Here is a 26,173-nt window from a genome sequence, read left to right on the forward strand (position 1 = left end):
CTGCAAAACCCTGCCCATGGTTTGGAAGGTCTGCGCCAGGTTACGTGGAGAAATGTCCTCTCCTGCTGTGCTCTTCCCAAGGCCCATCACCACCATCCATGACCATAAGCCCCGAACAGGGCGGGCACAGCCAGACTGCCATGGGGGGCTGTCCCTGGCACCTTGTCCCTCTCCAGCTGTGCCCAGGGCTGTGCAGGAGCTTGAGCTGCACAAGAGCTCACCTGGGACTGTTCACCAGTACAAACTGCTTCCCTGCCCAGCTCACCGACCCAGACAGCCACCAGCTCCCTGCTCCTCCCAGGAAGACGTACTCTGGTTTGGAGCAGCGATAAAAGCAGCTGTCAGGGAAAACCTCACAGCTTCACTTCAGAAGAGAGAAGCTATTTCAATGACAGTGACATTAAGTGATGCTACATGGTTAAAGGCAACTCATGCCTGCATCCTTACTTAAGCCTGTAACAAGTCATTGGCTTTCAGGCAGGACAAACCAAAGGAGAGAGGGGTTTTGGCTTTGTGACATACCACACGATGCTGTTAGGTACCATCCACACGACAGTTTCTTACACAGCTCATCACTGAGTGCTCCAAAGGAAAGTCTGTAGCTTGGGGTGCTGCTAAGGGTAAAGATATGGGGGGAAGAGGGAAGACATGAAAATGTTCACTACTCAACAACTTGCTCTCCGTGACTGGCAGTAGAAAGAGAAGCCATCTAGCACACTAGCTTAGCTTCATATAGATAACATATTTATTGAAAATCTGCTTCACCAACAATGGTGAAATCATGACCAAAAATTACAAAACATCATGGTAGCTGGCTTTATAAAAATAAACTGCAGGAGTATGTCTTGCTCATTTGTACTGGTCTCTCTTGCCCCCTCCCTCCTTTAATGGTGTACGTTATACTCTTCAGCATAATACCGTTCTAGAAAATTGCATTCCATCCAAAAAAATGCACTTGTTTTCCTTAGCAGAGGTCCTTAAAGTGACTTTTCCCCCCGCCCTCCCCAACAATAAATATAGAAAATAGCCTCTAAACAAATAAATTTTAGTTTGGTCAGCTTAAAAAAAAAGGTCCATTTTCCCCCTTTTGGGATATGTAGTGACTAAGCAGCCATTCAAACAGTATTCAAGTCTTTGGTGGTTTCGGCTGCTTAAAGCCGCAGTTTTATGTACAGATGATCAACTGAGGTCCTTTTTTTTCTCTCCAAAAACCAAAGACTATGAGATGATGTCAGGTGCCAATCACCAGTACAATCAGTGCTGCATTCGCTGCACCTTCAGTGGGAAAGATCAATCACCCAGGAAAGCAACTGGTAAAAGGTCATCTTTGGCAAGCGAGAGCTTTCAAACAGAAGGCGTCTTTGGTGGATGAACCTGTTGCATAAGCTGCGGTCGTTTCACTCGTGGTTTCCGTCTCTTTGGCCTGCTCTTCGCTTTGTTGATCTGCACCACAAAGAATGCCAGAACCACCATGGCACCCAGAAAAGCAAAGACAGGAATAGTCTGTCCTACGTCCTGGTTGTACCGGCCGGGCATTATACCTGGAAAGCCAAAGAGGTTTGGAGCGACTGATGATCGCCTGAGTGAACTACAATGTCTTTGCAGTGTTAACACTACCTACCAAAATGATCCAACAGGAACCCTTGTTCAAACATGAAAGAGCTATTAATCAGATTACATTTCAAACAGGAAGATTAGTAACTGCAGACCCATTAGTGAAAATAAGACAGGATGCTAATGTGCCAGAAAAACACCAACATTTCCACCTTCACCTATCTGGGAAAGCATAACCCAGATTTCCGCTGCACTGACAACCTTGACCATAATTTTACCACTAATTTTTATAAATCACACCAAATCCTGATTCTCTGAGGAAAGGGGTGTTCGTTTTTACAGACATCTTTTAGGCTAGCAGCTCAGACTGAGAAAAGAGCACACATGAGGCTTTCAAACCGCTTCCAGCTGGGCCTGCGTGGCCAAGCTTGTACAGGAGAGTAGCCCGTCATTAGACCGAAAGCTGCTCCAAGTGCTCATTTGTTAGCCTAACACCTTGCCCAAAGCACCATTCAGACAAACTCTCTGGACTCTGCCTCTGTGCACTCACACAAGGAATTTTAATTTGCAGAAGGTATCTAGCCAGAGCTCCCAAGGACAGGGACTGCTGCTGACACCCGTGGGTCTGAACAGCACCAAAACAAACTTCACCTACCCAAAAAGCACCCGCCAAAATCTTCCTCCCAGTATGTCACGCATTCTTTCTTCTGAATAAACTACTTAGATGCAAAAATACTTCTTTCAGCCTTCATCAATTAGCCTTTTACAACACAGCCACACTATTATTTGGATGTTTTTCACAACCAAAAATAAACACATGGCCTCTCTAGCTGTGCCATGGGTTTTTTTTCCACAGCTTATAGAGAAAGGAAAGTAAAACACTGACTTTCAAACTTTTCAATGTTTACCTCCAGGAATGTCCCATGCTCCACTTTCTCCAGGGGACAATGGTCTCACTTGGGGTCGGTTCTGTCGAAAACTGGGCAGAGCCACTTTATCAAGGTCAATTGACAGTAACTTTTGATGTTTCCAAAGGTTGCTAGAGGAAATTCAAAGACAGAGGTGTCTGCCCACTTACTGCAGTAATGCAATAACTTTTGTAGGAACATAAAGAGAAAATGATAGATGGAATCTACAAATAATTCACTAGGTTGGACCAAAATGATCATCCAATACATTTTTTAGGTTCTGCAGTTTGCAGGCCTCCAAAATTCAATTTGAACACCACAGGGACACATTTAGATTGGCAACTATTTACTAACAACCCTCTCTCTTGCAGAGAGACTCCCAAAAGTTAGCAGCCCAGCAGACAAGTATGGGATATATGGTGATGACTTTTCCTTCAAGTGACAAGTGATACAACAGAAGGCAGAGTTAGGCAAGCTGCCCAAGAAGCTGCTTCAGAAATCTATTTCAAAGGCATGCAGTGACGACAGATTTAAACAAGATCATTCACTCAGTTGGGATCACTCAATCACAACAGTGAATTGACTCGCGAAGCTATTTTTAAAATTCCCCCAGTTTCATAGGGTAGCTGTAAGGTGAGTCAGAATTATTCACTGGAGAAGCATTAATCATTATTTCTTCTTTGCAATCTGGTATTTCTCTAGGAAAGGCATTTCAGCTGTGCCTTTCAAAAGCAGATGGAACAAATAATTTTTCAGCTGAACTCAAAGATGAGACTTCTTGTATAAGAAAGATGTATACTAACCTGGGGGCAGTTTCATTCAAAGGCTGTGGTTTGGCCCAGGACAGGTGAGGACAAGCAGGAAGGGACCGGGGTTTAGGGTCTCCCAAATGAGCCTCGAGCACCTTTGAGTATCGATGCAAATGGTTACCTGCAACTCAGAGCAGAGACAGACTGGTTTACCAAAAGACTGGTACGATAAGAGTTACCAACGTTTGTGTTCAGCTAAACATGGCTGCTGGAAAACCATCAGCTCTTTACAGTAATGGTGACTTGCAGCAAAATCTCCATTAGAATTAACCAAAGAGTACCTTACAAAACAGTAAGACTGTGCACCCACAGTGGTAGGCAATCCAAGTTTTGCTGGTGGCATAAGAAACAAGACTGAATGCTTTGTACCTGCTCCATAGCCCGTAACCAGAATGCACTCTAGCAGAACTAGGCATCTCAAAATTCCTACTCCACAAACAGAACATTTTCCTTAATCGAATCATAACTATATCATGACAAATCCCTATTGTATGTGCTCTCTTCTCGTAAAACAACAGAACATTGTCAAGCTCACACCAAACTAACCTCACTGGCGGATAACTCAAGGGCTCTCTCTGAGCCTTCCTAAATTCCATCCTGACACTCCCTCAGTTTCGGAATCTGCTCGGTAATTAAGGCTCTCACCTTCCATCCGCTCGGGGAGAGAGTAGCCCGCTCCCGATGGCGGTCGCTGTCTATTTTCGGAATGGCTCAGACTTGGTGGTGTCACCCCGTAAGAAGTGTACTGCAGGAGGGAATCCAGGAGCCAAAAGCAATCTGTGGATTTCACAACCGCAAGCCCCAAAACAAGATATGCATTATGTCACATTTAAAATTACTTATCTTTCTGTTAAGAATGCTGTAATAACATTTAGAAGTACAAACAGTTTTTCTGGCTCTTGTTTTTCTTCTTCTGAAGTTCTAGACCCAATTCCAGAAAGATGCAACTTTCAACACACACCCCACACCCTCCCCCCCAATATATACAAACACAAAAATAATCTGTTCAGTCTTATATCTTCCCTTGTGTACCAAATCAGGCTCTTTTGGGGAGGAGGACATAAAACAACAGGTATCGAACATGGGAATTCCAAGTTGTGCAAGGCCATCCAAGTCTTTGCAAAATTTATGAGGTTTTTCAGTGTGGAAACACAGGAATCTCTGAGCTTCTTTTAAGAGGGAAACAGAATACCACCTTTTTCTTTATTTATTTATTTTTTAAAGGGACAAAATAAATCCCTTTCAAAGAAAAGTAAGAACAAGGTAGTGTTTTCAGTGGGAAGTTATGACTCATTTGCTCTCCCAAGCTTAAACAAATATATAAATAAACCACAGGGAATGGTTCTGGCTAAATCCCAGTTAAAGCAAAAGCAGTACATACAGCAGCTGTGGCACAGACCAGGCTGGGAATCAACTCCACAATATATGTGATCGTGGTTTTCCTTTGCACTTTAACACCACATGAACTCTCATTTTGTCTCCCTCCTGAATTACTACCACACCTTAATCCAGAGCTACCCCTACCAAACAAGCAGCCCAGCTAGTTAACATCACAATTCTCTAAAATTTCCATTTTCGGGAGTAAGACAATGTCTTATCAGCTATTTCTACTACATAGCAAACTATTTTTCTCAGAACTTCTCCCCCCCAGAACAGTTGGCTGGGAATGGGAATTAATCTTCATAATCCCGGTGTCCCTTAAATCCTCACCTTTGATTTTTAAAGAGATCAATCAGATTGTAAGGATTTATATTCACAAATGTTAGGAATTTACCTCAGTTAAAGCCACCGATGTCTCTGCAGGAGACATAGCTCCTGCTTCACAATTTAAAAGCTACTTTAAAAAGATTTCTTTAGAGCCTTCTACTTTTTCTTGCTTCACAGATCACACTGGATTTAACAGCATTAGGGAGGTCACAAAGCATAGTTTTCTGTTACTTAGTTGAAAGTTACATATCTTCTCTTATACCACATGCTTTCAATAACCTACAGCAAGCACATAAGGCACCAATATGGTGGTGTTATGGCAACTCACTGGAATTCATCCATAGACACATAAGTAGAAACCAGAGAACTTTCAAAGAAAAAGAAAATGATTGAGGGAGAAAGAAATGAGCTACAGACAGAGAGCTCCCCTAGGCAGTAAGTTCCTTTAAACTTAAATAAATTAGGAAAGGGATGGATTACATAACCCAAAATTTTAAAATGCTGGTGACAAAAGCCTAAAAATTATAAATGTACTTATCATCACAGAAGGAAAATTTAGGTTGAACACCACAGTCAGTGGAAATGCAAAAAAAAGACCTCACAATGGATTATCTTCAGCCTCTTGAGCCACAGATCTATCAGCTTTTGCTTTATATGTCATAAGAAACCAAATCAATCTCTTCAAAATTTTCTAAGTCAGATCACACAAAATGCTAGAAAAAGGTTTTATAAAGACAAACCACTCAGAGTGGCTTCTATGGGAGTCATGAAAGCTGCACACACACATAATTCACACACTTGCTACCTTGAGTTGAAAACAAACATTTTGAAAACCCAAACAGAAATTCCTACTTTCTGACATACTTGCACCAGCTGGTTTGTGTCAAAGCAGAATAACCTGAAAATAGTAACGCACAACTGAAATGTTGAACATTACCATATATCCTCACAGGAAACATTGCAAAGGGAATAAGGCAAACACTGCAAAGGGAGCAAGGCACCATGAGGAGCAAACTCAAAAGATAAAATCCATTGTACTACATAAACATTCAGAAAACACAGCTAGGGAATAAGTGAAGGGATTCCCTAATGGCCTCTTCACAACTATAAATCAAGTATGTGTAACTGTTAGTGCTTTCTGCAAACAAAACCGCCCCAAAGAAGCAAAAACCCCACCAATCAACCTCCCATGCAAAAAAAAAAAACCATCCCAAAATCAGCTCCTAAAGCTTGTGGAACGGAAAAACAGGCAAAGGGCCTATGTTGGGGGAAATGCTCCCATCTATCAGAGGGCTATTTAATGTGGGAGGAATTGTTCTGTTGTAACTGCACCTCACAGCATTTTTGGAAGAGCGCTGCAAAATAGAGATTAATTCCCGGTTAGGAAAATCTAGAGAGTCCATAGAAACCACCTACTTCTGACAGGAGCTGTAAAAACCACACAGGACGGTTGTCAGCTTCAGACAATAACTTTTCCTGTGTGTCAAAGCTTACGCACCTTTCTGTCGATGGCTGTCATCCAAGCAATTTGAGTCACCGTACAAAACGATTCTGCCACCACCTTCAGAAGGAACTTGGTAAAGTCCCAAAATAGGGACATTTTCAATTATAGCAGTCTCCTGTTTTAAAACTTCAAGACCTAAAGCAAAACACGAATAAATTTCATAGTCTGCAAAACATAAACATCAATTTACCTGTAAGCTGACACAGCTGACACTGCAAACTTACAAATGCAGCTATACCACTCTTCATGTCAAACATTCATGCAAAAACGCATTTTCAAAAACCCCAGGATACTAGGATAGAAATGGAACTGCCCCAAGACCCTGACTGGGAAGTTTCCTACTGATGTTAATGTTTTTCTTTGGTGGAAAAGCAGAAAGAGACATCTCAATCTGGATTATCTTCAACATGAACTTTATTTTCAGTGACAGGCTTAAAATTAAAAGGTTCTGCCTTACAAATTCCTTTATGCTGTTGTAGTCCTTCTGCAGAATTCTACAAGACATGGGTAACTTAAGAATCAGTGCAGGGCACACTTCGCCAACTTACTTTGCTGCCATACCCACCTACTATTCTTCCAAGAAGGAAACTTTATTATGGAACTAAGAAAGAGAATAGAGATATTCCATGAAATAAAACATCTGTCTCTCTGTGAGAAGTAGCAGCTGCTTTAAGGTTTTAATTTAAGTCATTTAAAGCAATTGTTCAGGGGAAGTCCATTTTAAGTACTGCTGGGCTCATATCTCTCTGCAGCTCTGCATTTACCAGTTACCTTTGCACTTTGTGTCTTCAGCATCCAATTCAGGAACAAAGAAAAGTGTTGTTTAGTAGGGAAGCAGGGACACAAGAAATCAAACTCACGTGAGTTTTCCCCACTCCCGTGTCCTGCTTTAACCTTTGTCAAATTTTACTCCCTCCTCAGCCCAGTTCCTCTTTGGACCAGCAGGCAGAACCAGTTTTCAGTATGTCCAGCCCTGCTGTGGTTCACATATCTGCTTCTTGGCTTTTTTGGAAACACTTATATTAATACCAATACTGTAAATAGTAATTTTTGAAGGAGTATCATTTAAAGGCCTGCCTCCAAAAGCCCTACAAGTATCCAAATAATAAACTAGTAACCTAAAAGACATATTTGCCATATATTTACAATTATAGCTGAGATAATTGACGAAAAGACCAAAAGAGCACAGGAACCTTCCCAGTATGAATGGGTACATCCAGCAAAACCCAGAGGACATCTGGCTATAAATCTGCCACTTGTATCTTACAAATCCATCCAACCATTTTATATCCTGTGAACTGAAAGTTCTAATAAACTGCAGGAGGAAAAGCATCCTGTCTAGCAGGTGATGTTTTGTCTACCAAAATTTTCCTTACTTATATCCTCAGATCAGCACAGTTACCACAACACTCACACTAAATTTGGCAATGATTAGGGGATATATTTCAGTAGCACTTGAAATTTGTGAGAAACATGGACAAGTAACACAATTATGACACAATCCCCTCCAAAAGTGCATGACACACACACAGGTGTGTTTACATACAGCAAACACAATAAAAGACTGCATATCTACACTTGGATATTGCTGCACTATATAAAAATTGTATGCAGTCATACTGCAGCTGCCTTTTAGGCATCCAACTATGTGTTCTAGGCAAAACAAAGAAATACCTCCCCTATCAATGTTTTTTTAATACATTCACTGGTTTTACACCTTTCAATTCTATAACTTCGCTTGTGCACTAACTCCAAAGTTCTACTTAAAACACAGAAAAAAGCCAAGGAAGAGCATACCTTGATCCTTAAAAGTCTGTGCAATGACAATGCCATCTTCTGGAAACTTTGCAATACTGCATCCTGATGCATAATTCACTGAAAGACATTACAAAGTTGAAGTTTAGACTAAAAATGACACTCCCCTCCTACTGTATTTAAGTGAGCTGTTAAATCAAGCACAGAAGAAAAACATTCCCAGGAACGTGGCTCAGAATTTGCATATTTTGACCAATACCTCTATGCACAGAGAAGGCACTTCTAAACACAGCTTTCACAAGTTCACCTTTATATAATCTTTTCAAATCTTTCAATTTAAGGGACTGACATTATATTTTTTAAACTGAAAACCTTAATCAATTGCCACGAGAAATGTAGTATTTCACACTAGCAGTCATTATTTATACTACAGAGAACCCATCTCCTTTAGTCAATGCTAGTGAGCATACAGAGACCTCACTTGGTGTCTTCTCTTTTCATGTACGCATTCCAAATGAACCTCTCAGAAGACAGATTTGGAAACGTTGGTTGAAAATACCAAGTGATCTGGTCAGGTAAAAAGAAAGACTGGCTAGACCTATGAAGTCTGAAAACGGTAAGGTCACAGACCTGTGGCCTAACCACAAAGTTTGAACTTGAAACCAATGAATCATATTCACTTCAGGGGCAACAGTTCAAAAGATTACAAAAACAGTAGTTTACAAAACATCTCAGGATGTTGTGATGCATGCCTAAATTGGCATATTCCACGTAACTGCAAAATTACATTGAAAGGCTTCATCTTAACAACTAATATCCCTAGTCCAGACAAATACAGTCACATCTCGACAATACTCTTCAAAGTCTAAACCGAGGACATTCATTATCTGGGCTAAAAATTTTTCAGACAAGGTCTATGAAGGAAGTAATCATTTAAGTGTGTTTATGAGACTCTCTTCACTGAATCTGAGTGGTTCTCTTGACTCTCACTCAATCTCATTCTTACAGAAAACTATTTTCCAAATGACACCTTGCATCAGCAACACACTCGAGTACTCACTTTCATGATTTGCCATGGTAAAATCACCTTCGTACAGCCCGTCACTAAAGGCCATATTCCAGACAGAAAGCAGATCGTTGAGAGCTGGTATATTAGCACCTCCAGTATCAGGCATCCACCACTGCCTACAATAATTACAGTGTAACACAGTTCATTAGTGTAGAGAATACAATCCTAGGGTCTGTATAATGAGAAGTCAGGTGTCTTTCCACAAGCAGACTTCTTCAAAGTCACATCAATAATTAACTACAGCTCAAAGCTTTATTTAACTCCAGGGGCATGGGAGCAGCTGTCTCTCTGACACAAATGCTTTTCAGTGAAAGTTAAGTAATACTAATGTGAAGTTCTCCGTGCATTCCAGTTCCACGGAAAACTTTAATTTGCTGGAAAGAAATTCAGTCTTATGTTCTTCATTTGGCTAAGATGAGGCAAAAACGACGGTCATGTCATTTGCTTCTCCTTTTCTAATGAAGAAAAATGTTACTTGCTCACAAACTGTAGAACACATCTTTCTAGCTTCACAGTAACACAAAACAGGCTAACAACTACAGTAATTATGAGGGTCTTTCTCATCGTTCGTAATATTAGTGCATTTTCCCCCTATATGATCAACGGGAACAATTTCAATAATGGGTGCACAACCTGGTAATTCGGTTTGCAATCCACATTTTCTTTCTATTCTGCTCTCCACAAGTGCTTCTCCATTTCTTATTTTTCACTGTAAATGTTTTTCTGGGCTTTAAAAGAAGATTACATTAGCAAGGGAGCCTTTGCAATCATGATAAAGTAGGTAACTATTCTCCTTAAACTGCTGCTTAACAATTTTGCTCCCTTGGTAGTACCTTCTTACAGGTAGCATGAAAATGCTGAAGTACAGCCTATCACGTTTGGGATTTTTAGGGTAATATGTGCATAAAATATCAATTCTATGGCATTCTATTTCCCAAAGAAGTGACACAAATCAGTACCTTGTGTTTTCATCATAAAACTTTACTTTTCTCATCACTGATGTGTTGTACCAGTCACTAAATACTATAAGTGAAAGCCCATTATCAACATCCCTCCTCAGCTTGGTGATCTCTTCAGGAAAATACTCTTCCTCACTGTCCACCATCAGTAAAGTGCCTGGGTATAAAAGCAAAAACAAGACTTCACTGGGCTGTTTGCTGTGACATTATCACCATGAAAAAGCCAACACAAGTGCATATTTAGTAAAACATCTGTTCCATGTACCCTGCTCTGGCAACTCACCTAAAGATATAACATTCAAGGAAAGGGAATACAAGACAATTCAGTATACAAATGCATTTAAAAAAAACAGTTTGCCAGCATAGTATGCTTTTTACGGATGTATAGTCTCATGAACTGAATGTCCATATATGTCAGGTGTGTATTTTGCAGTTTGGTCTCATCCAAGTGCTCCCTAAACTGAACCAAACTGTGGCAGAAGAGGAATATCAGAAGATTCACTGCTGATCCAAACCAAAATGCTAATGTAAATGCACCCTAATAAGAAGGTTTTCACTGCCCCATTTAAAAAGTATTCCACTCACTACTACAGATTTACAGCCAGGTAGACAACAACTATTCTGAAACTTGGTTTGATTCACATCTTGAAAACTACAGTATCATTTTAGTAGACCTAACTAAAGTGCCATTGCCACTTTCACATGACCCTCTCCCACTCCTGTGAACAAGGAAGCACAACCTTCTCTGCAGCACTGAAAAACACAACCATAGAAATACACTTCTATTCCTGAAAATATGTTTATTTTAGATTGCTCCTAAATAGCAAACTATTTTGCTTCTTCAATTTCTGACTGCCCAGAGAGGTGGTAGAACATCCATCCTCAGAGACAATACAAATTTACACAGGATCAGCAAATTTATACAGTATCAGCAGCCTGATCAACCACTGACGCTGGCCCCATGTCCCACGGTCCCTTGCAACCAGGCCATTCTACAAGTCCAGGTAGTCTGCATTTGGAAAACCTTCTGATAAAGACCCTGTAGAAACCACATTCAATTGGCAAATCCAGTTCTGCTTTTGTGGGATGGAACAGACATGGGCTTTTAACCCACTCAGATGTGGGCTTCCCCTCTCCTTTTTTTCATGATAAGGATAGTAAACTGCACTAATCCTACTAAACTCCCAAGCAAGCTTCTGCAATGACACTTTACACAACCAAATATCCATATATAAATAATAAATACACCCACAGTTATAATATTCTTCTACTACCATGAGAATTTTTCTTTGAGCCCTTACAATGTTTTTGGTCTTCGAAAAAACAGGCCATTTTAGGAAGTAGTCAACAGTATGAAGAACAAGGCAATTAACTCATGCTTACCATACTGGCTTGCATCAAAACATGTAAATGGGGAACCAAGAACCTCAACAAAGTACCCCATGCTCCTCAGATGCTGGTACATGTCCCTGAAGTTTGTGTGGATATGGTCACCATTCCTTAGGAAAAGAAAAAGGTGTTAGAGACATTTAGATCTGGCATGCAGAAATCCAATTTAATAACTAATTATAGGTTAACTTCCTACTTTCCTTTCTAAAAGTTATATTTTTTGAAAGCACCATCTCCTCTTTGCAAAATTCTTCTTCACAAATGGCATTGGTTGCAAGTGCTACAGAGGAGAGCTATACAGCAAAGCCAGAGACTGAGCACAATTCTATACGTTTGCATCACACCACAAAGAAATATTGCTGCAGTAAAACCACGTGCTCTTCAATAAACTTCCTCCTCACGAAAGAGCCAGTAAGAGTAGTTTTAACTAACTGGAAGAAGCACACAGGACAATCTGTAAATAATTCCTCAAACTCAGCAGAGAGTTCCTGTCCATTTAACCTATCTGCATGCTCAAAGTAGCTTTCCAAAAGCCTGTGTCTTGGTCGCTGACCCACTCAATCCTCACTTATACATTGTTGCACAATTCTTCCTATGGATGCTTTCCTTCTCCATCTATGAAAGACAAAAGGTCAGCTGAGCCTCGCCCTGCTTTGATGACAATCTCCCTCAACAGACATGGGGCTGCTTCTCTAGGACTCAGTCTTCCAAATTTCTCATGTTTTTTTTGTTAAATGAATGCTGAAGCAGTTAATTAAGCATCCCCCTTAACTTCCTGGGAGAAACTGGGGCACAAAAATGCTACACTTTGTAAAGCCAAACAAAAATCTCAGTGTCTTAAATGTGCATTTAGAAGCTTTTCATTTCATGTGAATAAAACCACAGACCATAAAAAAATCCTGCACCAAAGCATGCAGAGTCCAAGGGCTTTTCATGGATTTCTTAGAAAAGATAATCCCATGGCACACTGAAAAAGGCCAGAGCTCTCTGGCATTCATTAAAGTTATCCCATATCATTAACACACAATCAAGAAACACTGATTTAATGGAACCTGAGATAAATACCAATCTAATGGATCATTCTTCATCCTCAAATTATCCCTGGGGAAGTATCCTGGTGGATAACGGAGATTGTGATATTGATCCCAAAGGACTCGTTTACTACGAGGTGGAGTAGGAATAATCTTCACTTTTATTGGAAGCTTCACAGTTGAAGTCTGCTCTGCGCCATTCTTAGACTGAAGGACAGAACAAACTACAGTAAAATCCTTTTTCCCCACAAAACATTCATCAGTTAACTGTGGATTGTAAAAGACCAAAAAAAATGAGGTATCAAATCTACTTTTAGTTACCAGTACCAGCTCTCCAAAGAGAGTACTCTTGCCTTAAATCACCATAGTATTCTTTTTCTACACTCAACACTTTATAGAATCATGCTTAGAATGTAAAATACTTAAAATATGTTACAACTGTAATTTGGTTCAATCATTCAAAACCTTCAAAACTTCTCAGGAACAATCATGGTTCCAGAAGAAATATGTTTAAGTAATCTCTTTTTTAAAACACATTACTTAAAATTCACAACAAATGCAATTATGAAGTCAGTCTCAAAGCAAGGTTTTCTGATTCTAGAGCATATCAAATTCACAGATTAATCCTGCTCTAAAGATAATTATTTGTACTTTTCAATTTCCTGACCTCAATCCAACTTATGTTTCAAATTATAGGACCAGAGTAATTCCTTAAAAAGAAGGTATTTGTATATTGGGAAGCAATAAAATTATTAACGAAATAATTATTAACATAGAAAAAGCCAAATACACACAACTTACTTCATTTTCTGCAGGGGATGATACTGTGATCATAACATGACCTTGAGCAATTCCTTCCCAAGATGCTGCTTTCTTTGCTACGGAGATGGAAATTGCTAAGTATCCAGACCAAGGCCACAACACGGGAGAGTAGGAGAAAGCCACTTCAATATTATCCCCATTTTGGGGGAGATAGGGTTGCCAATCTGGCTGTGAAATGAAGAATACAGAACATCAGTAAAACAGTATTTGCATTCCCTAATTTTTACACATAGCCCTCTGCCTCCGCACAAAGAAATAAATATTCTTAGCTTTTCTGAAGATTATGTAAAATTAAAAAATGTCCACAAAGCCCAAAAGGTTTGTGTTGTGTCAGTGAATCAGCCTAACTGTGACAGCCTTAATGATCTGACTGTAGGCTTTTCAGAGGCAGGACTCTCTAAGAAGCTGTCTGAACAGCAAGCATGCTGCCCAACTGAACCTGTTCTAACACTCTAGGGTCCTGTGCAAGAACTTATTGGGAACAACACAAAATTTCCTTTTAGTAACAAAGAAAGCTATTGCTGTAACAGACACAGACAAATTACACCAGCTGCGTATGAGTATTTCCATAAGCTAATGATGTTGGGCGACAGCTTCATATACTTCAAGCTTGAACCCGAACTGGACCACAGATTCACAATAAAATATTGAAATTAAGCTAATTTACATTGACAAGAGTTTTAGGACAGTTGCCTTGTATCAATTCCCAAATCTGTTCTACATTTAAACTTACTTTAAGGTTAATAAAAAACAAAAACAAACAAACAAAAAACCCCACACCACAGAAAATGACCTCCCATGTCAGCTAACATGCTCAACATCGCTGGTGTAGAAAAACAGGTTTTGCTGCAGACCTTGGTAAGTCAATACATTCAGGTCATTCTGACCCACGGGTGAAGCATGATTTGTAACATCAGGATCCTTTACTGAGATTGCTTATGCTCCAGACCAAACAAAAAAAAGAATATGAGGAAAGCCTATCCAGAAGATTTTAAATACAATCAGAGAATACAAAGAAAACTCTCAGTACCTGCCAATCTAACTGGTTTTACAAAGGTAAAACACTACACACCCCTGAAACAAATGCATTGTTCAAAATCTTGTAGACATCTCATGTTGACAAATCTTACTAATCTGGGTGCGTCCTTCAAAATCAAACGTTTTGCGTCTCTTCATCTCAGCAGTAAGAAATCTGATTTAGATAAAATAGGCTTTTCTGCGAAGCTTTTAGTAACATTAATAGTCAGGACATGCAACAATGTTAAAGTCTTACCTTGTCTACAATTCTCCCAGTGACTCCCATACCATTAAGGATAGTAACATTAACAATGGTTGGCATCCCTCCATAATATATGGGCTGAGAACAATAGGGCCACATGTAGGGACACTCCGTCAAGTCGATATAGCTTGGGCTCAAACTACAGAAGAATGGAGGAGGTAAAATTAAAAAAAAAGAAATCAATTACCAGAAGAACATGTCACTATACATAACTATGAAAAAATTACAGATAAAACATGCCAGTCATGGTTACTGCATCAAGCTCTCACCTCTCTTCCCAAATCTGCCCCAAAATCTTCCTCCCCTCCTGTACTTTTTTTAAGCTTTGTGAAAAGATTTTCACAAAACAAAAGCAACATTTAAGCACAGTGAGAATGTTCTTACTCTGGTAAGTTACATTTTAAGTACTTTTCCACATTGTTGTAGGGTCCATTATTGATAACATTTGAGGCTAGAAGAAAAAATAAATTTAGCTCTTATAAACACCTAATTCCCTATACTGCTATAACTATGGGCAGAAAATACACTGACTTTTCATCCACCCTTGTCAAAATTCATGTGTCAGGACTACGTAAGATCTGTGCAAGTTCTCTTTGTTGCATAAGCACAGATTGCTCAACTGAGCTGCACATGCATCACCAACTCTCTTACAAGAAATACAGCAAATTATAGTGTTATCATTGATCAATTAAGGATTAAAATTAACCTGGCCTGAGGTTTATAGCTGTTGAGGATCTGATAAGCTCTCAGAAGATCCAACTTGCCATGTCCTTGTTCAAACATGTTGACTCCAGGAAGTCTACGTGCTGATGCAATAAGTGCCTGCTTCATACTTGCTGGATTCACCATTTCACGTTTCTGAACTGTGCTGAAATACGAAACAAAAGATCACGTTAGGTGGTGTTTATTTCAGTTTCTAGCTAGTCCTGTTTACCATTCTGCCTTAACTTGATTTAAAGAAAATGAGATCAAAAATCAGGTTGCTGTGAGTAACATCTACAGTTCATATTTGCCTGTTATTACTTGATTTCTCACTGGAACAACTGCAGAAGAGTGACAAGTTTCTGACACATTTCTCTTTAAAACTAATATTACATGAATTTTTCTCCTTACAATGTACTCCATGACCAGCAGTCATTACAATCAGGGTAGTATCTTCATATGCTAAATAAAATATTCTGAAAGTCAAAGCTTCTGTAACTGAAAACCTGCTGGTATCTTTCACAACATGACGCTTCTGGAATGAAAAATCGCTTTGTTGTTCAAACTAAGACACATCTTTTTACGCAGGAAATATAATGACTGAATTTTTGGCACAAGTGTTTTTCAAATAAAGGTTCACATCTTACATAGTAGCAATGACAAACACAAAGTACAGAGTTGCAACTCCTATCGTCAAGTTTTCAGCATGCAACAGATGACTTACGCAACCGGATAACAGCCATAAACCCCTGAATCCTATAAAATTTACAAGGACTTAGATAATTCTCTGCTACAGGTGCCTACTTTGACCAGCTGTTCTTCTCCAACACAATTGACAGAAGCTCAGCAATTCAAAATGATTTAAAAATGTGACTGAATTACTTCAAAGTACTCTTCTCCCTAGTTATATTTGCAAAGATGTTAACTAATATTCGAAACAGTTCCCAAGTTTTTGCCAGGAAATTCAGAGCCACTCAGACAAGGTAATGTCTCAGGCAGAACCACCCTGATTTTTTCCTTGAAGTTTGTTTTCCTACATCTAAACACAATTTAGCTTTATTTGCTGAGTTCCTTTAAGGGCCTTTTATGACCCTCCCGCATCAGCATCTTTTGAGATTTTTATTTAAGACTTACCTTACTAACAAAGTAACAGCACCTGCCACCACAGGAGATGCTACGCTTGTCCCAGAGAGAGAGCGGCATCCACCTTTCATACCAGAACCTCTCACTCCAGAGCCATAAGTAACAATATCAGGCTTCACTCTACCGTAACCTCCAGGCAGCTCCTGTGAAAGAAAACAGATGGATTATTGCCCTAATACATAATAAATACCCACGGCTTCATTTGCCCAGTTAAACTAATTGCAGGTCATTCAGAAGTAAAATTATTGACTAAATAAGCTGAGGTTTAGCATCACGGAACAGTAAGTAACACCTAAAGCTGTTGTTATTACAAGTTCTCACTGTTTTAATGTTAACATTACTGCTGATTAATATTTATACTAAGCATAAAACCACTGACAAAATAGCCACATGGCTAACTGGCTAATGAATGAGACGCAGCACAGAGACACGTAATAGTTGCCCTAATCAAGACCTCAGTGCAAACTCATCTGAAATCAAGTGTGCAGTGCCCGTCACCTCAGTTTAACAGGCATGTAAGTGCAATGTTACATGTTGTAGTTGGAAATCCGAGGATTTTTAAACTAAAGGAGAAGAGCAGACCTTCATTTTAGCAGATTTAACCACACACGCAAGTTCTCACCATAAATCAAAAGGTACTGGACATTTTACAAATACGTGAAGAATGTCAATAGTGGTCAAGCCTAACCATGAGAAAGCCTGCAAAGAACAGTAAGCTTCTTGTTTGAAGACTTATGATCTCTAACTATTCTGATCTTGGATGCAATCTTTTATTCTTGTTTGCTCCAACATATACCACCTGCATGGTAATACCCCTTCAAAAATGCTCCCTCTCCAAGGCCCTTATTTTGGCTGCAGATTCTCTGATTTGATGTGGCTGGCCATAGTCTTACCCAAGTGGTCATTCCTCTAGATGAAAAGCGAGCTATATTATCTTCAAAGTCAATGCCACCTACTCCAATCACATCCATCTGGTCAGCAGGGTTATTGAGAGTCCTAGAACAAGTTAGGGAAAAAAAAAAAAAGGTGGCAAAACCCAAGACATAGTCATAAGATTTTTGTCAGACACTTTTTAACCTCCACAGCAACAAAGTTTGGTCCTACCTGATATAGTTATACTTTACAAGGGAGGGTAACTTTTCAGGCAGCTAGAACTCAGTAACTAATTCAGCAACTGCCAAACCATGTGTCTTGAAGACAAAACAAAATCTATTTTTAGGCATTCATTTTAGAAATATACCACAAATTGTTCTGGCTTGATCCCTCCTATATTCTTTAATCCAAAGATTAGTACCCAAAGATGTCTGCCCTCACTAACAGGGAAATATCAGCTGGAAGTACTGCCATTCTTCTTTTCTTGACTTTGCACTGTTTCAATGAAAAATTGCTGTACCACTGCAGCAAGTGATCAAGATAGTGGAAAGAGTTTAACTTGAGTCACTTTCTATAAACAGATTACAGAAAAAAGGAGGAGGGAAAACTTCCTGACCAAGCACAACTACTTCCAAAACCACATAATAACAACATATTTACTTTTCTTTGAAACAGTCATTGAAACTTACCCATACAAAGGGCCGTCATTGCCAATAGCAGAGACCATGATGACATTGTTAGCCGTCAGTTCCCATACCTACAAAAAAATAATGTTCACAATAAGGCTCTGCTACCAAAAAGGAGACTTTTCTAACAAACATACACCACCTGGGGCCTGACATAAGTGAATGGTTAGTCCAACCCCTCTTTCTCACTGAGACTTATAAAATACATCTCACTGATACATTCAATATTAAGTTCTGAACATTCTTAAGATTACGTGACCAATAACCCAGCCTTGACAGCAATGCTGCTGATAATATATATTTAGATTGCACCAAAGGAAAAAATCCTGCCCATAACAAAGCACACCAGATGTCAAAGTCAAGCTATTCTGAATTCCCTCCAGCAATACTCTGGGGAGAGTAGTGAAGGCACTGTCAAACTAAATTTCAATGCCGGTTACCATTAAAAAAAGGGAAGAATTTCCGTGTCTCAAATCCCTTAATTACCCTTTACAAAGAAAGATTTTATCCTTTAAAAAATGTAAATTAAATCACTTAGTGCTTTTGAAAGACAACTCAGGGAACAATGAAACTTACAAAGGAAAAAACCTAATTCCTTCTTATCGTGACACAAATGTCTTATCACATAGCTGTATCAACTGCCTGTATTTTTTACATATTTGTTCTTAAAGTTTTTGCTGCTAAATTCATGTTATACATATTTTCACTATGAAATAAATAAACCATGTAGAGATTTTTTTTAAAAGGGTGGATTTCGGTTAAGCTTCTTGATTAAGAGCCTGCTTGGGAGTCACACATAGCCATACATACTGTATTTTGTAAAAGCACATGCTTCCACAGCTCTGTGAATATATATATATTTTTAATATATTCCTTAAATATATTCCTAAAAGCCTGTACGCTACACAGAATTTCTTTCATGCAAATGAAACTCCACAGAAACTGCCAGCAGCACTGGAACCTGTCAGTAACCATGACAAAGAAGTAGCTCTGCCAGTCCAGCATCCGTGTGAGGGATATAAACACCATGACCACTTTATGTCCTCATACCAACCTTGTCAACAAAGGGGTGATCCATGAAGTCTGGCCCACCAATACTTAGATTCAACACATCTATCTTCTTTAAAATTGCATAATTAAAGGCATCCAGAAACCAAGATGTATATGAGACCTATGTAAGAAATACAGGGGAAAAAAACTATCACTGGAAAAGCCAGTGATTCCATGACAACAGAGACTTCAGAGAGGAGGAAAAAAACACTGAAATAAAGCACAGAAGTGACAATGGTCCTCTAGTATTTCTATTGTACGTTTGAACGATTGCTCCAGCACTACACAGATCAGACTTTCACACATTATTTCTGAAAAATATACCAGATTTGGAAACTGTAAGACATCTTGTATTAAGTCTCTTATAAATAGAAAGATGTATCTTTCTCACTTATAAAAAAGATTATATCAATATTTACAAGTACTTGCAATATTCCCAAAGGAAACGATTAATATAGCAGTAATCTGGAAAGGCAGAAATTGAAATACATGTAGTACCTGGTTATTGGTGAACACTCTAAAAATATGCAGTTCTGCATTTGGAGCAAATCCCTGGCATTCTCTCATGCTGGCTATCACACCTGCTACAAAAGTCCCATGGCCTAAACCTATCAGAGAAAGAAGGAAACAAAATAAGATGTTAGAAGACAAACTGTTTCATCATCAAGGATTTGTACTGTTAAACATTGCCTATGCCAAACAACGCATCAGTCTAACAGACTTCACAAAAACTCGCAAATACTGGGTTCAGTCCCAGTCTTCTTGAATCATATTTTGCTCCTGGCTTGAGCAGGGCCAGAATTTCCAGCACTGTCTAACCAGACAACCAGCTCATGAAACTCTCCAGTCTATCCACTCTTGATTGCCACCAATGAAATCAAGAGCCACACAAAGCAATCGTGAGAAAAAAAGGTTATTTTGGAAAATGGAAGTCAAGAAGCCAATCTATTTTTAAGTAAATCTCTTTAAAGATTTTTATCCTGTCTCTGCAATACCTGTATTTTGTTTAGGATTAAAAATAAGACAAAAAAACATTTTTTTTTTCTCTCCTCAAAAAATAATTTAGCTTTTTCTCTATTGGACTGCCTGAATTACATTTCTGTACTCCACTCTGCCTGTTCAGCAACTATCTGGGCACAGAACTAATAGGAAGTGCTACAATGCAAATAAATACTATACATGATAAAACTACAGAGGGGCACGCAAGGCTGAGCATATACCTTGAACTCTAAAGAGATTAAATTATCAACAGACTCACTGACTCAGACTGTATGAAGTTAATAATCTGTGAAAGTATACAGTCAGAGCAAGTTAAGGTCGACATCTGAAAAAGGAAGACAAATATACTGCAGTAAATAAGAAGGTATTTGGAATGTTGACAGACATGACCTAGCAGAGCGTTTCTTGATGAAAACTTAGAAAAACTTCACAGGATGGTGCCAAAACCTTGTTAATTAAGGACTGTGCAGTAAACAAGGAAAATGCTGTCCCCTGTAAGCATGGAAATATGTAGACATTGTGAAGCAGCAAACTACATAAAGGAATAGAAGGAAACACCTTTGTGGGGTTTGCTCTCACCTCCACATACTTCAATAATGTATTTATGCCTGCATAATGTCCTCTTGCCCTGACGTTTTCCAAATGCTATGATGAAACACCACACGTAATTCAAAGGGACTTAATGCAACACCCTCCTGGAACTTTAATACTCTTTGGTGAATTCAGTATGAGTACAAAGTGCTCAGGACACTGCAAAATTAAACTTAAAATCTCAATATATATCCTTTCAACAGATCTAAGTACCACAGCAGCAATGACAGTTTTACAATGGAAAACAGAATATGCCAGTATCAGGAATAGTTTAACAATTGTGCACAGTAACTCACCGTCATCCAAAGTTCTCTCATTAGTCCAGTTTGTTCTCTCCTTTACATTTTTGAAATGTGGATGTTTCTCACTCAGACCAGTGTCAAACACTGCTACTCTTACACCAGCACCTATAATAGAAAAGCATCACTTTTTCTGATTCAGTTCCACAGCAACTCTAGTCTATCAAGTTAAAGAAAACTTTTATGTTTAACATAGCACACGATTTACAAGCTAAGTTACAGACCTCAAAGAAAACTCATATTTCAATTCAGAAATTCAACTACAGATCATAAAAACGACAAAATCCTCTTAAGTACTGCACACACATACACAGAAGATAATCCTGTAAGTACACAACACCTCTCGAAACAAAGTATTTCTCAGTCTTTCTGGAACTGGTACCCAATAAGAGACTAATACATAGGAGCCAATTAGCCTTTCCTTACACTTGGTTTTCAAACAGGCTAATCATTCTAAGGCAACAGACAAAAGCAGACCTGTGTAACCCATCTGCCAGAGGACGTCTGCCTGCAAGGTCTGAGCAACTTGGCGTGGGATGGCTCTCAGCAAACGCCTGCTTGAGTGTCGACCTGTTGCATGCCAGAAGCCAGAACCTAAAGAAAGGCTTGCTCTTCTCAAGGGACGAGATGACTGCCATTTTTGAGTCCATCTGGTTTCATTGCAGTGCAATGTTGGATCAACTACACAGAATGAGAATGAAGAAAATATAGCATGAGGAAAACCACAGATTAACTTTTTATGCAAATATATGCATCATACTGTTACAACAAATTTTTCAGATAAGCGAGTATCTATTTTCTCTGATGAAAATAAGTAAAAGCTTCCATTATATCTACTAGAGATATAGTGCTCCCTAATCTCTGGCAAATGACTGCCGCAAAAGAAATGTTTCTACGTTGTAGTTGGAATTGTTGCCACATTTTAGCAAAGGTATGAAAAGATCCTGATAATTTTATGGGCAAAATAATAGATTTATCTAAATTAACTAAAAATTCCAGGGCACTTCTCATTTGTGCAATGCTAAGCTGATGGTCTGAAATAAAACTGAGAAGACTTTTCCAAAGCAGATCTCATGGAACCACAAACAAAATTACTTACACTCTGAATACTTGAGTGATCGGAAGACCTTCCGCTGAGGTGTTACACGTTTGATGTTTGGATGATCTTCTAGTGTCAGTACTCCATCTTTCTGTTTCTCATTGATTTGAATAACTTCAAAATCACTAGGATAGTCACTGGCTGGGTTGTTGCGAGGTACAATCCTCCAGTTCTCAATCTCACTACTTTTTAGTGCACTTGAAATAAATTTACTTCTAGCTTTAGCTGTGAAGTATCCATTAAAAGCCACAATATACTCTGGAACAAGAGCAGAACTTATCAGAACTGATGTTTAAGTAGCTTACTCAAGCATTCACATTGCAAAAGTCCAAATATTTCTTTTTTTTTTTTTGATCCAGAACGAATAATCACAATTTGAGGCACTTTTTTGTTGCTTTCAGAAATCTGCAATTCATTTCTGGACTACAGAATACCTTTTTTTTTTTTTTTTTTAAATCAGTAAACCTGCAAATTGTGATAAAAAACTCTAAAAGGAAGGTAGAATTGTACATATCATGGAAAAGTGAAAAGGTGAAATGATGTGTGGGGACCCGAGGGGAGGGAACAGACTTACTGTTACATCCAGCAATAAAAAACTGTTTGATATGCCAATTCAATATGCTTCTTGACATACAGGATTTAAAGAATCTAAACACTACACGGTATTGAGTTTTAATGCAACATCCTGTCTGTTGGCACCCAGGCACACACATGGCTTCACTGTGGGAATATAACAGGTACCTGAGGCAATAAATGGATGCAGGGTCAAGGCATCCTACTACAATCCTTTGCCACATCAGCAGTGAAATCTGCGTCACTTTGCCTTTCATCTGCTCATCTTTGCAATGTTTCCATGCATGTATTTTCTTGAACAAGCCAACAGAGATTTCTTGCATTTCTCACCCTTTCAAGGCCCATTTGTGGTTATATTTCATAAAAGAGTCTCAATCACACCACTAGCTGGGGCAAAGCAAACAGCTACTAAATACACCAAAGTGACCAGACTTGCCCACCTGAGCCTTCATATTCCATTTTAACTTTTAACATCCTCTTTATTTCCCCCCCTCTTCTTTCTCTTGTTTTTGAATCTTGACTCCAGTTAAACCAAAAACTTCTGAAAAAATGCTTCTCTTTTTGAATATAGAGAATTTAGCATACAGTATGCTTCTACAGAAACTCTTCAAATGTTGCAATTGCTTAACTCTTTCTTACCGTGCTCCACAACTGTTGATGTGAATTCCACTTTCAAAGTAAGGCGAGAACATCCAGGACATATGTGAGCCTCATGAGAGGAATTCCCTAGTCTGGTACCGAAGTGTTTTTTGCCACAGAGTAAAATAACAACCAGAACAAACCAGATGTTTGCAAACTTCATGGTCATAGAAGAAAATGGTTTCATTCCAAAAATTCCATATATTCAAATCACAATTTTCTTCTTCATAAACTAGTTCATTTTCATTTCAGTAAACGTTGCTTTTACTGCGCTGATCAACTGGATATTTGTAAAGCTGTGTCCAAAATAAGTAGAGATTTCATGGTATTCTGAGGTAAAGCCTAATAAACAGGCTCATTTCTTTCTACGCTTCTTCTCCATTTTGTATCAAAGGATTCGGTCACTCAGGATGTGGCAGCTGAGTCCTGTACTCCATGTTTGATGGCACAGTTAACTCCCTTGAAGAATTACCAAAGCTGACTGCAAACCAACCTGTAAGGCAGGGCAATACAGAAAACAATTTGATTCATTTTTGTGCAACTGTATAGCCTGAAAAATCACAAAAGATAGACACCTCTGGCAGTCAGAATTAGAAATAAAATGTAAAAAGTTGTGCGTATGTTTCATTTAGTAATACTTCACAAATGCTGAAGTCTCGTTTTTTCTCACACCAGAACACATGTGGAACACTGAGGTATTAACCTGACAACAGGACAGGTTATGATGACAACCAAACTCTACCACAGCCACTTAAAAAAGCATGTGGTGTTTTTATTTTTGATTGTGGGGGTTTTTGTTTGTTTTTTGGTTTTTTGTTTTTCCAATCAGAAATGTAGAAAATAAAATTCTGCTATAGTACATCATTTTAAACAGAGAATCAGATTCAAACTCCATGCCAAAGTCTGGTAAGGACAAGAGATACTACGGGAAGCAAGCTTGCAGTCCCTGTGCTTGAAAGAGAAAATCAGCATGAAAAAAAGTCTTTCAGGAATGTGTGTTACTACAATACAGGTATCTGAGAAGATAAGGGCTGGGATTGCAGACATAATAATGTGAAGTTTAAGGAAAGTGTTGCAAGTCTTTTTCAAATGGAGGGGAAGTCTCTCTCTTCATGTTCCAAGGTGCAGGGAAGCATTTGAAAAGAACTGCAACATTAGCTTTTTTTTTTTTTTAATTCCAAGCATTTAACCAGTAACTGACAGATAAAAGGCCATTACGAGATAAGTGAAGAGAAACATTTATGTCTCATCTGTCACACCATGTGGAGAATTCAAACAGAACTATAACTTGCTGCAGTGACCAGGACTGAAAAGTAGGAGCCTTATTAGGGGATTCATACTATTTAGGAGAACGATGGGCTGACCTCATAGCACAACAACAGAACTGAATCTGCATGTGACAGGTGTTACTTCATTTTTATTTAGCTTTATTTAATATTCTCAAGTATTTCTTTGTAACAGGGATAGAACTCCCCTCCATTTCCATCTAATTAACAACACTATGACAGACTGTGAACTGTCTGCAATTACAAAGTTTCCTCTTCACCCCAAAACTAGACACAGTTACAGCACATGAACTGCTGATCTTGGCTGCGTTCTGCCAACCCTACCACCTGTAGGCTTATAACCTCAATAAATCAACTACACAAATGAGGAAAATAAACATTCTTATGACAGATAACAGGTTCTATGTAAGCACGATGCTGAAATATGATGGAAACTATGAGCAAATGAACAGCACACTCACAACTTTATTCTGTTTAATAACTTTACTGTACAGTGCTGGACAGGGATTTAAACTTGGCAACTTGTCCAGTTCCTAGAACGGCTGGGTTTGGAGTTATTCCCCACTTTTTCTAAGCAGAGGGTACCCAGCCCGAGCCATGGGAACCCCGCAGAGCACCCCAGCTGAGGGCGGCCCGTACAGCATCGGCCTGGGCGCTGCGGCAGCCGAGGAGCCAGCCCCTTCAGCCCGTTCGGGGAGCAAAATCTTGCTGCTCCCACCCATAGCGCCAGCCAGGGAACGGGTGAACTCCTCTGCTCCGTGCCCGTCACCGACCTCGGGAGAGCCGCCGGTGCTCCCAACTCGCCCCCAGGCCGGGAAAGGCTAAGGAGGAGCGACAGCCGGCTGGACAGCGGGGAGAGCCCCGTGTAGCAGCCGCTGGAGCGCGGCGGGGGACGAGGCAGCCCCTGAGACCGGGGAAGCGACGACCGGGAACGGCGACCGGGTGCTGCAGGCCCGGCTGCTGCCCGCCCCGCCCCGCGCCCCCCGAAGCTTGGCAACACAGCGATCCCCCCAGCCCGAGAACAGAAGGGGCGCGGCGGAATCGGCGGTGCCGCCGTCCCGCTGTCCTTCCCCGCTCCCCCCGCCTCACCGTGCCGCTGCCGCCTCCCGGGACGCCGCCGCCATCTTGTGCTCTGTTTACCACAGCGCTCTCGCGAGAGCCCTACAGGGGGTGTGCGCATGCGCGGAGCGGCTGTGCTGCCCCGCGCAGACGTGCGTTTGTCGCGATAGAACCCGGCGATAACGGCCGCCGGCGATAACGGCCGCCGGCGATAACGGCCGCCGGCGATAACGGCCGCCGGCGATAACGGCCGCCGGCGAGGGAGCCGCTTCCCGCTGCGGGCGGTGAGGAGAATCTGATACCTGAGATGTGGCTGAGCGGGGTCTAATTCCTATCAGGAATACTTGAGCTGTGGATGGTACAGGCAGGGCTAGAACAGTCACACAAA

The 26,173-nt window shown here is 39.9% G+C and overlaps 1 protein-coding gene across 2 annotated transcripts; it reads right to left on the reverse strand.

Moving 5' to 3' along the window:
• Positions 1–722: 722 nt before the first annotated feature.
• On the reverse strand, positions 723–25,867 carry MBTPS1 (membrane bound transcription factor peptidase, site 1). Of its 2 annotated transcripts, XM_080352182.1 has the most exons (23): positions 25,816–25,867; positions 23,441–23,933; positions 22,229–22,486; positions 21,607–21,810; positions 21,127–21,237; positions 19,739–19,848; positions 19,245–19,361; positions 18,194–18,261; positions 17,525–17,627; positions 16,623–16,774; positions 15,493–15,654; positions 14,781–14,925; positions 13,487–13,675; positions 12,720–12,892; positions 11,649–11,764; positions 10,266–10,422; positions 9,298–9,422; positions 8,280–8,357; positions 6,477–6,617; positions 3,917–4,048; positions 3,266–3,392; positions 2,463–2,593; positions 723–1,541 (listed from the first exon to the last, which is right to left on the reverse strand). In XM_080352182.1, exons 2-23 carry the CDS (start codon positions 23,625–23,627, stop codon positions 1,345–1,347), a joined length of 3,183 nt encoding a protein of 1,060 aa, XP_080208308.1. In that variant the 5' UTR covers positions 23,628–23,933; positions 25,816–25,867; the 3' UTR covers positions 723–1,344. The 2 variants fall into 2 exon arrangements, with proteins under 2 accessions (XP_080208308.1, XP_080208309.1); XM_080352183.1 differs by lacking the exons at positions 723–1,541; positions 2,463–2,593; positions 3,266–3,392; positions 3,917–4,048 and adding an exon at positions 4,075–5,876.
• Between the last annotated feature and the right edge of the window lie 306 nt (positions 25,868–26,173).

The sequence above is a fragment of the Nesoenas mayeri genome (genome assembly GCF_963082525.1).
Source record: "Nesoenas mayeri genome assembly, chromosome: 12".
NCBI lineage: Eukaryota > Metazoa > Chordata > Aves > Columbiformes > Columbidae > Nesoenas > Nesoenas mayeri.

Coding starts and splice junctions, on each gene's coding strand:
- MBTPS1 (XM_080352182.1), bottom strand. CDS start 23,627: ATGAAACCATTTTCTTCTATGACCATGAAGTTTGCAAACATCTGGTTT. Junction 19,362..19,738: donor GAGTGTTCACCAATAACCAG/GTACTACATGTA, acceptor TTTCTTACATAG/GTCTCATATACATCTTGGTT. Junction 18,262..19,244: donor ATCACCCCTTTGTTGACAAG/GTTGGTATGAGG, acceptor ATTTTTTTGTAG/GTATGGGAACTGACGGCTAA.